We start from the raw sequence: 16,828 nt of genomic DNA, 5'->3' as shown, positions 1-16,828 counted from the left end.
CAACACGCCAAACTGTCGACCTTGATACTTGAGCTGCTTAGAGACTAGCTGATGAATAGACCATGTGTGCTCAGTATTCATGAACCTAAGCTGAGATCCAGATAACCGGAGGCTCATGGGTTTCAGCATCCCATATGGGACTCATTGAGCCAATTGGGCTGCAAAAGGCTGCCCTCAACAGTGCCCACTGCCCAGCACAAGACAGAATGAGAGATCAAAGCCCCCCTCTGGCTGTTATAGATTCAGCAAAAACTAACATTTGATTAGTGAAAGACGTGCATTACTTTGAACAGACTCAGATATATTTCTAACTTCCTGCCTCAGGTACAAGGATGGTCTGCCACTGAGGATGTCTGCCCAACCATGGAATTACTGTCTTGAACAAAATTTGGTCTTAACTCACTGGAGATTAGAAGGTAGGTCACTCACTCAAATCCCTAATTAAAGCTCAAAATCTCTGAACATGTAAACTGTATGAACATGACACAGGGTGTGTAAGATGGGGCATGTGTGAATAGCACGACCTTGCAACGGATTGACTGGGAATAAAATTAAACATTTACAAAACATGTGGGTGAGGTTAGATAATGGAGAAGTTATGAGATAAAATGTGTTAAACTGAGAAATAAATGCTGGTGTTATTTTGTAAGAGTCAATTATGTTGAAAGGTCTGCTAGTGCAATAAAAGAACAGATATGTAACACTAGAGACACATTTTTTTAAGCGCCATCTTCAACCACTTCCAATTTTTACAGATACATGCACCTCTCTATCCTTAGGTGCTCTCCTGATGATGCTGGAGAATATAAAGTGGTAGCCACAAGTCCTCTGGGTGAAGCTATGACCTTTGGAACACTTGTGGTGAACTGTGAGTGGCGTCCTGTTTCATATCAGCTCCACCTTGCAGGAAAACCATTAGGACTAATACAAAGATGGGTTACACTGACTGAAATACCAGAGTTCAGTCTCAGGCTCCAAACTGGTAATGGGACAGTGAGATCAGTAAAAGAAATCATCTGAGAAGCCACATGATTAAAGGCCATATAACCTGTCCAAAGAGCATATTGGTGCAGAATTTCAATCATTTGAAACATTTCATCTCCTTAAAAACATGTAGGGGTGAGCATCAACAACTGCATTTAACATGTACCATTTCAACTCCCCACAGCTCAAAAACTTTATATATTGATGACACTGCCCCCCAGTGGATTTGTTGTTTAGGCTTGATAAAGGTTCAAGCATAAAGAGACAACAAAGCTTACTCACTTTGTACACATTTATTTATTCTGTCATCTTTTATGGTTACAAGAACCTGAATCGCATAACTTGCATTTAAGTGGAAAGTGTTACTTCTCATATCAATCATCATTAGATATTGTAGAGTAATACAATAAGGAAATTCCAATTTAGTGATGTATACTGATATTTAAAGCATAAAGCAAAATGTCCTGAATGCAACAAATATATTTTGAAAAGGCTCTATTGACATTTCATTTCGTATTGAATTTTGTTTTGCACATTATTAAACCTTCATTTAACCAGGAAGGACACTTAAGAACAAGTAGTTAGTTCCAATGATGGCCTGGCAAGAGGCGAGTAGGTATAAGGCAAGACAGACATTCAGAGTCAAGGCAATAATGTTGCTTGTGAAGGATGCACACGCATGTGTCTTTGGAAATGCCCATGATATTGTTCTTAAAAGCTGTCAGAGAAATAAATAGGTCTAGTTGTATTGTTGTTTGTACATCATTGCAGTCTTAACATTGCATTACATAAAAGATTAAAGAGAGAAGTCCGTGAAATCTCAGTGAAAGGATAAAAAGCATTTAAAAAATGAAGCACCAACAAGGTTTACAGACAAACTTAAAGACTGTTGACATGAACTTGAAAGAACAACCAAACAGCAAGGCGATCAAAAGCACTGACCAAACCAGAGACCAAATTACTGAAAACACACAGGCCCAGTAGCAACACAACACAGAGAGCAAAACACACGCCCTATGTGTGCACCCTACTCACTACCATCCACAATTCAACATCACTGACTGCAACAGTGTTGACAAAAATCCATAAGCAGAGATATGTAGTTGCGTGCAGAGTTACAAGCAACCGCCACAGTTTAAATAAAGAAAGCAGCGAGCTTACTCACCATTAGTTGCAGTCAGCTAGTGTTGGAGTTGAATTAACAATTGTTAATTAACAATATCAATTAATAATTGATATTCGTCAGACATCTCTCGCAGGTAAGGAAGGGCTCTCTCAAAAGTCAGCAGCGAACCATCTGTGAAGCGTGGCTCCTGGATGTCCAGTGAAAATGTTTGTCAAAACCCTACAGACAGTATGCAGCAGATCTTCTTGACATTATATTCCAATCAGCAGTTGTCTTTAAACCCTCACATGTGAGCGCTTTGTACTTTTGTATAAACATGTGGGAGACGCTGTAAATAAAACGAAGGCCTAAACTGGTGGCACCGTCGGGCTGTGGAAACGTGTAACGTTAAACGGTTCTTCGTTAGCCGCTGAGGTGTTAGCTTCGGTGGGCAGCAACTCCACTGATTTTCCTCACTTGTGGCGCTCCCCTCGGGTTGAATTGTTTCCGAAAGTGCTTCAACATCTTGCCTCCCTACTGCTAGCATAAACTCCGAGTCACACACACATGTTTGATGTTAGCTATCCAACTATCTATAATTATCCCTCAAGTGAAATCGCGCTGGTATCAATTTAACCGAAGCCCCGCCCCCTATCTTGGAATGATTTTGCATTTTCTGCATTTCAATTAGGCTCCCATTGAATTACCAAAAATCACAAGCCCTAATCTCAGAATTATAACAATAAATCGACCAGACTATTTACTAAAACTATTTAAATTGTTAACTGGTTGGTTGAACATGAACCACCTTGAAAAGTGTTGAGTTATGTTATGTATGTTACTTACAGATTCTAGTGTATGGAGTGCTTAGGTCACAAATAGGGGGTTCATCTGTTTCACACTGTCAGCTTTTTACAGTTTAGGTTTTATCTTTCTAAAAAGTGTAAACACCTAGCTGAAATCATAGAATGTCCTGCTCTTTACATATCTTAGTCACAGTAGTCAAATTTATGGGATCCCAGTGTTGAATTTTATGGTTAACTTTTAAATGTCAATATCAGTTGATATATTACATCAGATTTATAGCAACATTGGTGTTGGCTTCAGAAATCCAATATTGGTCACACTATAAAATGAGCATTTACATCTTTTTCCTTTATTTTGCATGGGCATAGACATTCATTCACGCCCCAGGGTGCTGACACTGGCATGGCTAAATTGGACCAAATATCCATATCCATCCTCCATCCCTATTCTTGCAATGATTTTTAGTTTGGATGTTATTTGTACAGGGTAGTTTTGTATCCCCATTATCCGTTTCTATAAATTTGAGATTTGCATGAGAATCAACACCAGACTGAAATGATCAGAAAAACAGATCTCATTGCAGCACTCATGCATAATGAATTATAATGAGAAGAGTGGGTGTAGTGGTGACTAATAGTCAAACATCTACAGTGAGCTTCATGGCCTCACAGCACTGTCATGGAAACATTCACAATAATAATGTTTTTTTTCTTTGCCCCTTTGAAATGTCCTACCCTTTAGTGAAAGGGCTCAGTGCTTGACGGTAAAGCTCCTTTACGTTGAAGATCAATTAGATGGTTCGGGGCTTTAATGAGACACTTCAAGGCTTCTCCTTGCCATCTATATTTTACAGGCTTTCTTCGGTTGTTAAAAATAGGTTAAAGGGAATATTAGATGTGACTTGCATAAATGTGGCACTGACAGGTTTGATTTGTCTGCTGTTTCTCTCTATCTCATACTGCTTAATTTTCACAATCTCTTTCTCTGTTCCTGTCTCCATCTCTGAACCTCCATGCCTTTCTCCAATCTGTCCTGCTCCACGCTCTGCCACTCTGCGATTCAGCATATCAAGGTGCCGTGGCTGGTTCAGAGAGCTTGCAGACCCCCGGTAAGTTTCTCGCCAGGGCCTAATGAAAAGTGTCCCCTTTCATTTTCTCTGTCACCCTTTGAAGTTCTTCCCTCCACCGGTGAACGAGGGAGGGCTGCGTAGCTTTGAAGACTGTGACACAACACTCTGCTCTGCTTTGCTGTGCATGCTGCACCTCATAAAGATATGGATGGATTGAAAGAGAGGAGCGTGTTGTCTGTGTTTGTTTGTCATGGGAGTTTATGTTTCTGTGTGGGTGTCCGTGTCCATGTATGTATGGGTGGTGTAAGTAAGACTGTGAGCAGGAAGCTTGCTGTAGGGATAGAAAGACTTGCTTCCAATGGAGCAGAAACGGCAGTCATGTATATTTCATTTCAGGGACAGTAGGGGATTTATTTCGTTTTGCTCCAAGCTGTGGAGCATCTTTGGCCTAGATTAGCCTCCACCATGTGTGGGGATCATGACATTTACAGCCTGTGCTTGCATATAGGCTCAGCATCTGATCAGCCTAGCTATTCATAGTTTCCCTTAAATGGGGAGACTGTCGTTACCAGGAAAACACAGGATTGGCCTAAAATAACCTGTTTAAGTTGGCCTGGGTCAGCAATGTAACTTTGACAAGGGACACCACTATAAGCCATTTCCTTCTAACAGTCGACATTCATTTCTTTTGATCATGACCACAATAGTAGTAGTTCTTCTTTTAACTGTGACCACAATCGTTCCCTATTCTTAAGCAAAGTGTTAAGTGCCTACATTTAACCTAACTGTAACTATAGCAGTGGCAGATCAGAAAACAGGCATATGACTAATTTTTGTAAATGTCATATCCATTTGGAAGGCGTTAAATGATGTTGTCCTACGAGGCAAACACTAATATGGGTTGTTTGGAAAGAAATTACATAATCTATTGTTTACTATGTAGGACTTGCTGAGAATGAGATTTCTTGTGATTACGTTCTCACCCTCACCATGTCACACATCACACCTGTGAGATTTATGCAAGTCCTGCTTCTTTGACTACTTAGCTTGCCCTATTGGACGTCTTTGCCTTGCAGTGTCACATTAATGTCACCATATGTCAGCAGTGACATTGATGAGTAAATCACCCTAAAAGGAAGTACTGTATTTTTGGGCAAAGCTATTAAATTAAACAGACCCAAGAGAAAAATGCAATTTTCCTTTAGATTTGGCCTTAAAGCAGCAGTTGGCAACAAAAAACATAACCTTCCGAGTCTCACTCTGCTACAGTCAGTTCTGTGGGCAGTCTTGTTTGTACTATAAGCTGTTGTTGGCAAAGGAGGGATGGGCAGTTCTTTCATTGCTGGTGGTTGTTTCTCAGACATGGTGTTTGCAAAACTTCTGAAGCCGCACGCTGTAGATATTGAGCTTGACTGAGTGAGAGCGTGAGGGGGGAAAAGTGTGCTTGACTCACTCAGGTATGGTGGATAACATTAGGAGCACTTGGAAGAGTCAGAGGAACCTGATTTCTTTCATAGATTATCTGTCTCATGTACTTCTGTCAGGATATAGTGCTCCAGAGGCGTGTGACCTCTCACATGTATAGCAATTGTAAGCTTTGGATAAAAGCGTCAGCTAAATGAATAAATGTGTGTGTGTGTATATATATATATATATATATATACACCTACAGAAGCACTGGTGTAATAATGCGTCTCTGAGATCATCACTCCTTATGCAGAAATGCTTTATGACTTTAACTATCTTGCAAATACACCAGTGCTTCCGTAGGTGCAATACAAACAAGCATTCCCCACACACTCAGAAATTAAATGGCAATCATTCTGAATAAAGCTTTATCAGCATGTAATGCTTGGGGCCTGCGAGGATGTGCTAAAGAATTACATCCTGACATTTTTCAACTGATACTTGATTATCTCATATGAAGCAGATCATATTTTCTACCATGAATCACTCGTAATAAAAAAACAGCACTGCAACACTGGTGAGTTTATCTTAATCATCATTGCTCTCAGGAAACCAGGGATTTTACGTTTGAATGATAGGAAACAAAGATCCAAGCAGTGTGTTTTGAAAAAGCTACGTACATTCCTGTGAATGCCTGGACTGCTAAGCAGAACAAGATCATTATAAGAAACATGTCACAGCCTCAGATTCATCCCTGAGAATGGGATCTGACAAGACCTCGTGGCACACATATCTCTCACTTCCAGACTGTATTGCTTCAGTGCTTTGACAAGCGAGAGAATGGTGAAGGAATAACTTGTCAGGAATTGTTCACTTAAAAAAGAAAAAGTCACATCTTCAGCTTTCCTGCTGTCTGCGCCCTTCCTCCAGGGTGCGTATGTCCTGACTGTCCTTTGTCTCTGTGTGCTCTTGAATGAGGCAGAGGGTCCTTGTCTTTAAGGCTGTGCAAGTCTGCATAGGATGGTCTTTTTAGTTATTTAAGACCCTCTGGGTTGCTTTGTTCAGTTTTACTCCCTGCCATTAATGAGAGAAACTGAGGAAGGAAGTTTGTTACTGCTAGCTTGCAAGGAATAACGAAAACCTGAAGACATAGCGCAAATGTACTCGATGGAATAGAAACATAAGATCTTTTATGACGAGGTTTGGTGACAGATGTGGGGATATGAAGGAATGAGCTCTCATTTCTTATAGTCAGGAATCAACATACTTTTACCTACCCGCCACTGCTTCCTGATTCCTCTCCTCTTTACCTGCCATGCCTCTTTCCTTTGTAGCAGTCTAAAGGAGTAGCAATTTTATAGTGCACACATTCACCCAAAATTATTTCATCTGGATTTATTTTAAAAAAAATTTTTGCTGCAGTAACGCTGCGTCTGGAGTGGACCTTCTTTTTCAGCACCAGTGAGGAAAGTGAATGAGTGTATATTGATGAAAAGTACTCTTCTTATAATTTTTCTTTTTTAATCCTTCTTTTTACTTTTCTTCAGTCTTATTGATTAATTTGCCAGTTTTCCTCCTCTTGTCTTTACTTCTACACCATCTCCCTTCATTCCCCTTTATCTATTCCTGTCCTAATACTTTACTCTTACTATGTCCCCCCCAACTTTGTCCTCATCCTCGTCTTTTCTCAACCCTCTCTACCCTAGCCCTGAAGCTTGAGCAAGAAGCCAAGTTTGATAACACCTTCCCCCCTACGTGGGTGAAAGAGGGTAACAGCCTCACCCTGCAATGCACTTTCGCCTCAGCTCTGCTGCCTTTCCAGCAGGAAGTCAGCTGGTTCAGAGATGGTTAAGTATTATAGATGATTTATATGAGCCAAATGTTTGACAATTTAGATTTGTGCAATAAGTTTGTCATTTAATTTTTTCATTCTCTAGGCATCCAGCTGTGTCAGTCGAGCACTGTGGACATTAAGACAGTTGACAACAATGCCTCCATCACTTTAAGGGCTGCACACAAGGAGCATGAAGGAGTTTACACTGCCCGACTAAGGACATGGGATGAAATCCAGGAACACAGTGCTTTTGTTTATGTCAAAGGTGAGGACCAGCATGAAAATGGTTTTGATGTAAATATGGCACCTATCGTTGGTCCATTACCTATCATGTTGCACCTACCAGCACCTCTAAAGTTCAATTATTAACATCATTGTAAACTACTATATCTATTTTGTTTAATCCATACAAAAAACTGTTTTTTCTGGACCGTGAGCTTGGCAGATAATCTTATCTCCCAAAATGTCTCCCTATTGGTTTTAGGGTATTTTTATATACATATACATACACCGGCTCTCTGGCACTATGGCAGGCATGTTAGGGTTGTCACACCAGATCACACCAGAAACCACTCACATATTGAATAGTGTCTCTAAACAGCCTGCAAGTGGTATGCTTTATTCCAAAATTATCCATTTAGTGTTATGCAAAAGCTGACAAATGCTTAGGAGTGACCTTGGGAGCCTTGCATATAAAAATAGTGGTTTTGGGGATGGAATCGTCATTTGTTATCCCAAGCTGGATAATGGAGTTTTGACCGAAACCTTCACTCAAAACACTATTTGCATTCACCAGATATTGATTCTACTTTCATTTCCTGTCAGCAAACTACTCTGATTCATACAGGGAAATTGCACCATCAATCAAACTGTTCTACAGTAGACGGCTTCTTAACTTTGTTCAATGAAACTACTGCTATTTTCTCCCGTACATTGTTCGAAGCATGCAAATAAACCAGAGAACAACTCCGACTTGACTCTTAAAACATTTTTAAATGTGTCTGGCAGCTCTGCAAGAAGGCTTGGCCCGTCTATGTGTTTCAGTATACTACCAGCGCGTACTCATGCATGTATTGCACCTTAACTGCCACAGTCACAGTACAATGTGCACTGCATCATTCATGAACTCAGTGTGCACATACTCCAAAAATGAACATGTACTAGTCCAAACACTTTAATGCAAAATAAACCTTCCTGCACAGCTCTCTTAACATCTTGGCTCAGGTTTCTCTCTCTCTTATTAAGGAGCCTGATCTTTGCCAGAACTGGAGGTACTAATTAGTGAATCAGTGAACTTCCCTGCATGTGGGTTTTCTCCTTCATTCAGCCATCATATTTGCATTACAAATTGGCGGTACAGGAGAGGAAACACAAACGAGAGAGAAGGAGCGAAAGGCGGGTGCAGATGCAAATTATCAAACAGAAAAGAAAAGATCCTTGATTCGATCACTTCAATCAGCTCAGCATAATTTCCTCGTTTCTTTTTCTCGATTCTCTCTGTCTCATCACATCCACTGGTTGTGATTGCATAGTATATGTTGAGTGCTAATCTGTTACTTCATCCAGCCTTAGCCATCACTTTTCACTCTTCATGCTGCAGATGCATCAGCTGCATTGCTGGGAGGCCCCGCCTCTCCTCTGGCCGTCCAGGTATCTGACGTCAACAAGGACTATGTCTTCCTTACCTGGCAGCCACCCAGTGCTGATGGAGCCTCCCCTGTTGAGGGTTATTACGTGGAAAGGTGAGGATTGCCCTGAATCACCACAAACATCTCCAATTTTTTCAGCCATTCCAATATTTATTTGTATTTAAATCAAATGAATGAAGGGAAACAAAATGACAATGAGATTGAAAATTCACTCATGGGCTTAGAAACAGTAACAATCTCACTACAAGGTCTATTTAGTAACTGTTATTGAGTATTTGAAATTAAAGACTTCTCTGGCAATTAAGTCTTATTATCCAGTTAGTTATCCAGTTATGAATCCCCAAAGTGAAAAGCTGGAACCAGAGATTGTTTGGTATTTTTGCTTGAAAGATGACTAAAACAATGAGTCGATTGTCAAAACAGGTGCCGATTAATTGTCTGTCAAAATCTGCTTTGTTAAAAGAATTTAAATTATTAATGGAAAATGTTCTTTTAATCGATTCATTATTGGGTTATTTATTTGTCAGTTCATTTTATCAGTTGACTTTTGAATAGAACAAGTGGGCTGCCGTAATAATAACCTGAACAGTAAAATCTGCTATTCATTATACATTGATTAAAATGTGGGATTTTTTTATTTAGAATACATAGAATGCATTTAAGCCTCAGTAGAGACAAATATTTAGAGGTCAATTAGATAAAATGAGAGTAGTAATGAAAAGTATTTGGACTGCATTTAATTCAGCACAAAAATTAGATCTCACACAGTGAACTCACATTGATTTAATCTTTAAAAAACGGTTATTTTAGACTGTATTTACAGCAATTTCCTGTATTGCAAGTCAACAATACACTTACAGTAAGATTATACTGCTGAACCTCGTCTTGATCTGTGTGCTGCTGATGAGGAAATTAGATTGGGGCAGATAAAGATGGCTGTAGTGGTGTTATATCCATCTGGCAGAGTTCACATGAGATGGATGATATACATGGTAATTATCAGCCCTCAACACTATGTTAACAGCAGAGTCAAAGACTCCCGCTGCAGAACAGGTCCTGCACTTATCACCAACACCAATCAATCAGGATCGTCCGATACATGTGTGTACATATGTGTGTTTGCTGTGTGTGTGTATAGAGAGAGAGAGAACGCATGTTCATTTGTGCATTAGTGTGCGCATTATTGTGTGTGTGTTTTGTTCTCAAGTATTAAGTACTCCAGTATGTTTTGCATATTTGTGTATGTGTTGTTTTCTTGCATTCCTTATTTATTCAGGGTAAAAGAAATAACTCCTGTTTTTGGTTATTGGGTGAGGAAAGGAAAATGAAAGACACCTCCCAGTTCCCTAGCAACCTCCTTATGGTTAGAAAACTACACGCTTTTCTGTCTTTGTTTTGTTTGAAGCAGTGGCAACAGTTTACTATTGATGTTGTATAATCTGAGTTTGAATTCTACTTTAAAAAGCCATTTTCTACTGTGTTTGGAGGCCCACTATTTTCACATGATGGCCTCTGGTCACAATTATTGGTCTTGGTGGGGTATTTACTGACTAAGATGTGTTTTTGTGCGGGTTGAATGCTTTAAAATATTTTTTTGATATTCTTACACTCTGCAGACTGCACTTGAAGTTTGTTTACCTTTTATTCAAATTTCCAGATATGATGTCGGCCAGGGAGAGTGGGTGCGCTGCAATGTGCATATTCAGAAAATGTGCCACTACCCGGTGTTCGGGCTAAAGGAAGGAACTCTGTACCAGTTCAGAGTTCGTGCTGTTAACCGGGCTGGAGCAGGACGCCCCTCTAAGGCTACCGAGCCCGTTCTCACTACAGACCCCCTGGAACACACCAGGACCATGGGTAACAAGTAGCATACTCTGCCAGTCGAATTGCCATATAAAAAGCTATGAAATGTTACGTCACTACAGATACAGAAACACAAATTGGTGACAAACTCAAAGAAAAATCAGCATGACTTGTTTGGTGCAGTTCAAATAAACCTTGCATGTGTTTGGTTCGGGTTCATTTGCAGTGTGAATACAAAGACACACTGACCACAGGATTTGTGATAGAGATGTTGAAGGAATTCAAAGCGAACCCCCCATTCACTATGCTAATCATGAACTCTCAAGAAATCTATAAATGTAATATCATCTGGTAACCATGGTAACACACATGTGCTTCAGCATGTGAGTACAGGAAAACAGAGCTGAGCTTGTGTCCTACTGTGCGTATGTTAACAGTTCCTCATTATAGACTGAATGAAATTAGTCATGTATGGCAACCACACAGTGCATCATAGTATACCAAAAGTAAAAGTACTAAAAGTAGAATAATGTATGTTATATTATTGGATTGGATTGATCATTACTATCTACATCTTCTCTTATCTTAACCTATAATAATGTATTTGTTGAATATATTTTGTTTCATTAGTAATATAGTATTAAGAAAACTGTCCATCATGAATCCATCTGGAGTACTCTTTTAACACGAACTGTACCAGAACTAAAATGTATGAATGGATAATTTAATTCCTTGGTCTGTACTAAATTAACTGAGTTACGGGTAATTTGTTGGGTCACTACAGGCTACCAGACCAGCTTCGGTGCACCTTAGCATTGATTCTACAAGTCTCCGAAACTTTACCTGAGAGATGATCATCACTTTATTCAGGTTTTTCCTTTAATTTGTTTGAGCAATGTGTTAGCAACTTATTCCTGCTGTAAATTCCCCTCATCCGTCGCAGTTGCTACGTTACGCCTACAAATATATCAGCACTACTGGGGAAAACAGATGTAGGTGTGTCAATTGGGTCTCCTTTTAAAAAAGCCGGAAGGTTGTGTAGTTGTTACTGCGACGGCTTCTTAATGGCATCCTAGAGTGGAATACTTTGTTTCTTAAAAGATTACTGTAAGGCGTTTAGGTTTTATTAAATACTTTATACAGTGGACGAAAGAGAATGATCAAATGAGCTGTAACGTAGATCATTGGGTGTGTGTGCAACTGTAAGTGTGTGTGTTAGAGGGAGGACAGCTCTGGTCAAATGCTGTGGATCATTAAACACAGATGAAGGACAGACGGAAGGTTGACTTGCCTCCAGCCTGCTCTCCATCTTTCCATGCCATTCTCTCTCACCTCTGTGTGTCTCTGGCTCTCTTACCGGTGGCTGCTCCTCTAACATTAACACTAATAGTGTTATCATGGACTCTCATATAACTTCATTACCCTGATATGACTTCCTTCTTTATTCCCTCTGCCCCCAACCTATTGCTCTCTCTGCCTTCCCCCTTTCTCTCAGTGGTCAAAGTGGACAGAGGAAGGATGATCACCATTACAAAAGATGAAGTTGAAGGTGAGAATGCCATGTTTTTATGTCACAGTGTACAATTTTGTCATAAAGAAACAATGCCATTTGAACATTTTCACGCCTGATTTCAAACAGCATCAATGTATTACTGGCACGCAGGGTGCCACTTCTTCGCCTGGAGGTTGCCCCGGGCCTGTGGCTTAATGCATCTTCATATTATATTGAACAACGAGCTGCAGTAATTGTATGGCGGAGCAATGAGCATTTGTTCCATTTACAGAAGTGAATGTAATGAATAGTCCTTGGTGGTGGTGGTAAATGCACATAATGGCCCAAGGTCGTGTGAATGCGTGTGAAAAGGGTTGATAATCTTGGCAGTGTAACTCACAGACATTTTAAATGCCTTAATTTAATTTAATTACATTAAAAGTAGAAATGAGTCAAATATTTACAGATGAGTTTGTAGTGGCTGTTAATAGACTAGGCTACTGCTCAGGTTTGTTTAAAGGCCGACACCAGCAGTGTCTACACATACACACATACAGTGTGGTCTGTAAGTAAAATGGCAGTTTTGTTGTTGTTTTAGCTCTACTCTAGCTCATTAGATTTGAAATTAAATAACTATGAAGTTAGAGTTCCAACTTTCAGCTTTAATTTGAGGTGTTTATGTGAACATCAGGAGAACACTGAAAGAATTGTGGCCCCAAAATATTCCCCCAATTAAGGGAAAAATATAAATAATATATTTAGAGAAAAACAATTAATAGGACAAATGAAAATAAACTTAAATAATGTCATTTTATTTGAAATTTGGTTTCAAATTGTTTTCTGACATCTATGACCCACAAATATCAGCAGACATGCCAAGAGTTGCATGAGGAGACGGATTCTACTTTTATGTCGTGCTGTGAGTGTGGAGCTAGAGCCAGGAGGCGATTAGCTTATCTTAGCAAAAATCTTAGCAGAAATTTATTTTGTCGTTTTAGACAGGAAAGGGGGTGAGAGAGAGGGGCTGAAATAAAACCTGGGTTGCTGCGGTATGGACTCAGCTGTGGTACATGGTGTCACGCTCTACTAGGTGAGCACCCTGCTCCTCCCTTTCTCTTATGTCTGCACTGACTATTTGTTTTATTAATGATGGAAAAAACTTACAAAACACACTTTTTTTCTCTAAAAAGTTACAACTTTTTATCTGAATATTACCCCTCTGTCCCAGCTTTGTAATTTATGTAATAATATCATGAATGCCCTAAAACGTCGCCATAATCTGGCTCCATCTGAAGTTAAAGAATATGCCAACCTGAACAGGAATGTAAGTTGTGGGGAGTTACTTTCTGAACACACCAAACACCCTCATAATTTAACATCAGCACTTCAACCTCATAGTCATAGTCATTCATATAGTTTCATTTCAGATCCAATGCTGGAGTACAGAGCTACAAAAATGAAAAATGTTTCACCACTTACAGACTGCACTGTACACACACACATTTAAGCACACACAGGCTTGTTGCTCCTACCAGATCAGCATATCCCATTTCATTGTGCTCTCTCTGGACTGGAGTTCCTCTCTGATCCATCACTGCAGCTCTGCAACTCCTCAGGGAATACAAACAGAGACAAGACTTACAGAGAGACAGACAGGCACAAAAACGAAGCCTTTGGACAAAGTCTGAACACTCCATCGTCCTTCAGCCGCTTGGAGTGTCATTGAAAGTGAGCTGACTCAAGCTATTTGACTATATGTTATCTGTGATTCTTATGTATTAAGGATGGAGGTGGAACTGGGGGCAGTAAGGTAAAGCTAACAAACTGTGTGTTTGACTCAGATTCACCAGACAAAGCATGACATTTCCTGATGCAAATATTAACAAAAAGAGAATAAAAAAAGCAGTGTCTGCACATTCATTCTCACTGACCTTGTTCAAACTTTTTTTTCCTTCCTCCTCTACCTCCTACTCTCTTTGCTCTGCAGGTCAGGTCAAAGCTCCTTTCCCTCCCACAAATGTCCATGCCTGCGAGGTGAGCGACACCTACGTGGTGCTGAGCTGGACCGAACCTGATCCAAGAGGCAGGGAGCCGCTAACCTTCTACGTGGAGCGGGTCAGTCACCTACACATGCACACACACACACACACACATGGTGCTCCATATATGCTGGATTATAAATATTTATTAACATATATATGGTTAATATATCTATATATATCTATATAACTATTTTTTCATATATATGAAAAATAAATTGCCCCTATAGTAGCCCTTTAAGTAAACAATTAGCAAGCCTTCCTGCCTCACTGTGGACCTTTTTTGGTCTTCATTAGTATAGAGAACAAGAAAACACACGCCATCACCCACATACACACACCTACAAAGAGATATTCACAAGTATTCACTATACTAACAACATCAGACACATGCATTCTCTCTCGCACATACAAAAACACCCATACAAGTATAAATATATTCAAACCCAAACAACCACTTTAATTAGTAATACCTACGCATCCACTGAACACAAAGATCACTGTTCTTGCATCATCATTTCCTCCAGTCCCTTGTTGGCTCCGATGCTAGAACGTGAGCCAAATTACAGCAAGCTCCTGACCACAGCACTAATCAAAGAGACAGGATAAGGAAACACACACACACACACACACTTCTACCTCTGTGGTGTCAATTTAGGTGGGAATTTGTGGACTCATTAAAAGCAAACAGACCTTGATGTTGCTCTTTCATGACATGTGCTTCAGCAATGGGGGTTTGATTTCCTTGCTTGCATGCTTGAAATAGTTGTTTACTTTCTAACTACTGTATTACCTGGATCTGAGATCTAAAAGGTTTTGACAAAAGTTAATTCTAGTTTTAACTTATTTAGCAGTGTTTCAATGATACATTCAAGGAACTGAATATACGAGAAAATCCATCTTAAATGTAGATTTACACAAGATTCAAAGTTCAAAAAGATGCCCAAGTAACAAAAGTTTTCTTCCAACATATCATAAGTGTGGAGACTGACCTGTTCTTTAAAACAATAAAGGGCCTTGGATCTCCAATACCAACCCAGACACCCAACAGCTAGCTCCAATAATCAGAAAACTGCCACAGGAAGTAGATTTTTATTGGACTTCTATAAGTTACCAGGGTAATAAAACTGTCAAATCTGTCAAAGGCATCTGAAATTACTAAAGCCTGCTGCTTCACTTCCGCTTATATAATGAAGGGAGCATTCAAATATCCCTTTTGCCCTTGAGCAAGCACTTTATAACCACTGATCTCTTTGACATGACCCGTTCTATTGTTAGGTTTTCCTCCTCAAAGGGAGTTACATAAGGTAATAATAGTAACTCAGAGGAGAAGAACAGAAACGTAAATGCAGACTATCAAAATGGAGAAGGTTAGAACTATTCAGCATCATCAGTTTAGGAAAAGGTGTCAAGATGAGTCACTGGTTGTCTATAATTTACCTGCATGTGTATAGCTGTATAAAAGTCTCTCTGCCTATCATACCAAACTGCCAATCTTTATTCCTCTTTGCCCTTGTCTCTGCGTTAAGTGGTGGTTTGCCAGATAATCGGCAGTTAACTACAGAGTAAGTTACTGTGCAAAATTGGAATGATACATGGGACTTTTTTAAAGCTTATTTGGCAGTCATGGCAGTCCTTCACTCTTTTGCAGATTGAATCCTCCAGTGTATTTGAAGGAATAATGAACATGTCCTTGAGATAAATAGTGCTTTTGAAATTATCTTTGTGATTTTCTAATGCTGTTCATGGATCAGTCCCTGGCAGGGAAGAGCAGCTGGGAACTGGCCAGTCTGGACATGGTGGTAAACTCTCCCAGGTTTCCAGTGTTTGACCTGGTCAAGGACAAGCAGTACTGCTTCAGAGTGCGCTCCATCAATAAGTATGGTGTCAGTGACCCCTCTGAGCCAAGTGAACTGATCTCGTTGGGAAAGCCACAAGGTGAGAAAATCTACTGTACCCATGTATTACTCTGTTAATTGTGAAGGTGAATTGTATTTTGTAGTTCTATTTTTTTTACATTTCGTATCGTACCCACTGCAGTGCACACATAGAGGAATTTGTTTACAATAAAGTTGTAAAGTTGCGTTCCATCTTGTAAGATCATCTGTCTGCTTGAGTTGCTGCACATTGCATTAGGATCACAATTTGTACAGTCATGCCTCAAGAATAAAAACAATAGTGATGGGTGTAGTCATATGAATTAGTGATCTGGGTGATATGTAGCATTTTAAGATAAATGCATTGTCCGATAACTGCACTCACGAGGCAGATATATCATCCTAAATGACAGCAAATCTAATATAAAACCATTACTTGCTGTCGTTATATATATTTATAATATATTGTTTTACTGTATAGAATGATGCAGTTGAATGACATCACTTCTGACTACTCCCATTCTCCCTTAAACACCAGTGACATTCTGAAATCGACAGCATGTTTGTATTAGATTGTACTAATGTAATAATGGAATTATACATGACTTTCTTTGTTTTGATATTGCCATTATATATCGGGCATCAGCCACCCTGCTCTCTAAATATTGGCATCTGCTATTGAAAAACCTATATCAGTCAACCACCAATATGAATGAATGAATAGGTCGATGGTATGTTTGGTGTATATTTCACAGCCTGTCA

The 16,828-nt window shown here is 39.6% G+C and overlaps 1 protein-coding gene across 1 annotated transcript in view; it reads left to right on the top strand.

The window, feature by feature from the left end:
* Positions 1–800: 800 nt before the first annotated feature.
* The window catches only part of LOC119896771 (myomesin-3-like), a 43,574-nt gene continuing 27,546 nt past the window's right edge, over positions 801–16,828 (top strand). Inside the window, 9 exon segments of the mRNA XM_038710184.1 lie at positions 801–868; positions 3,960–4,004; positions 7,079–7,219; positions 7,310–7,471; positions 8,807–8,948; positions 10,513–10,712; positions 12,154–12,207; positions 14,138–14,265; positions 15,944–16,127. Coding sequence (XP_038566112.1) covers positions 841–868; positions 3,960–4,004; positions 7,079–7,219; positions 7,310–7,471; positions 8,807–8,948; positions 10,513–10,712; positions 12,154–12,207; positions 14,138–14,265; positions 15,944–16,127 — 1,084 coding nt within the window. The 5' untranslated portion in view covers positions 801–840.

Source organism: Micropterus salmoides, unplaced genomic scaffold, assembly GCF_014851395.1.
Source record: "Micropterus salmoides isolate LMB-PRFRI ecotype aquatic unplaced genomic scaffold, ASM1485139v1 Ms_hic_scaffold_1030, whole genome shotgun sequence".
NCBI classification, from domain to species: domain Eukaryota; kingdom Metazoa; phylum Chordata; class Actinopteri; order Centrarchiformes; family Centrarchidae; genus Micropterus; species Micropterus salmoides.
The sequence above is the reverse complement of the archived record's forward strand: the minus strand, read 5'-3'. Positions and strand labels throughout refer to the sequence as shown.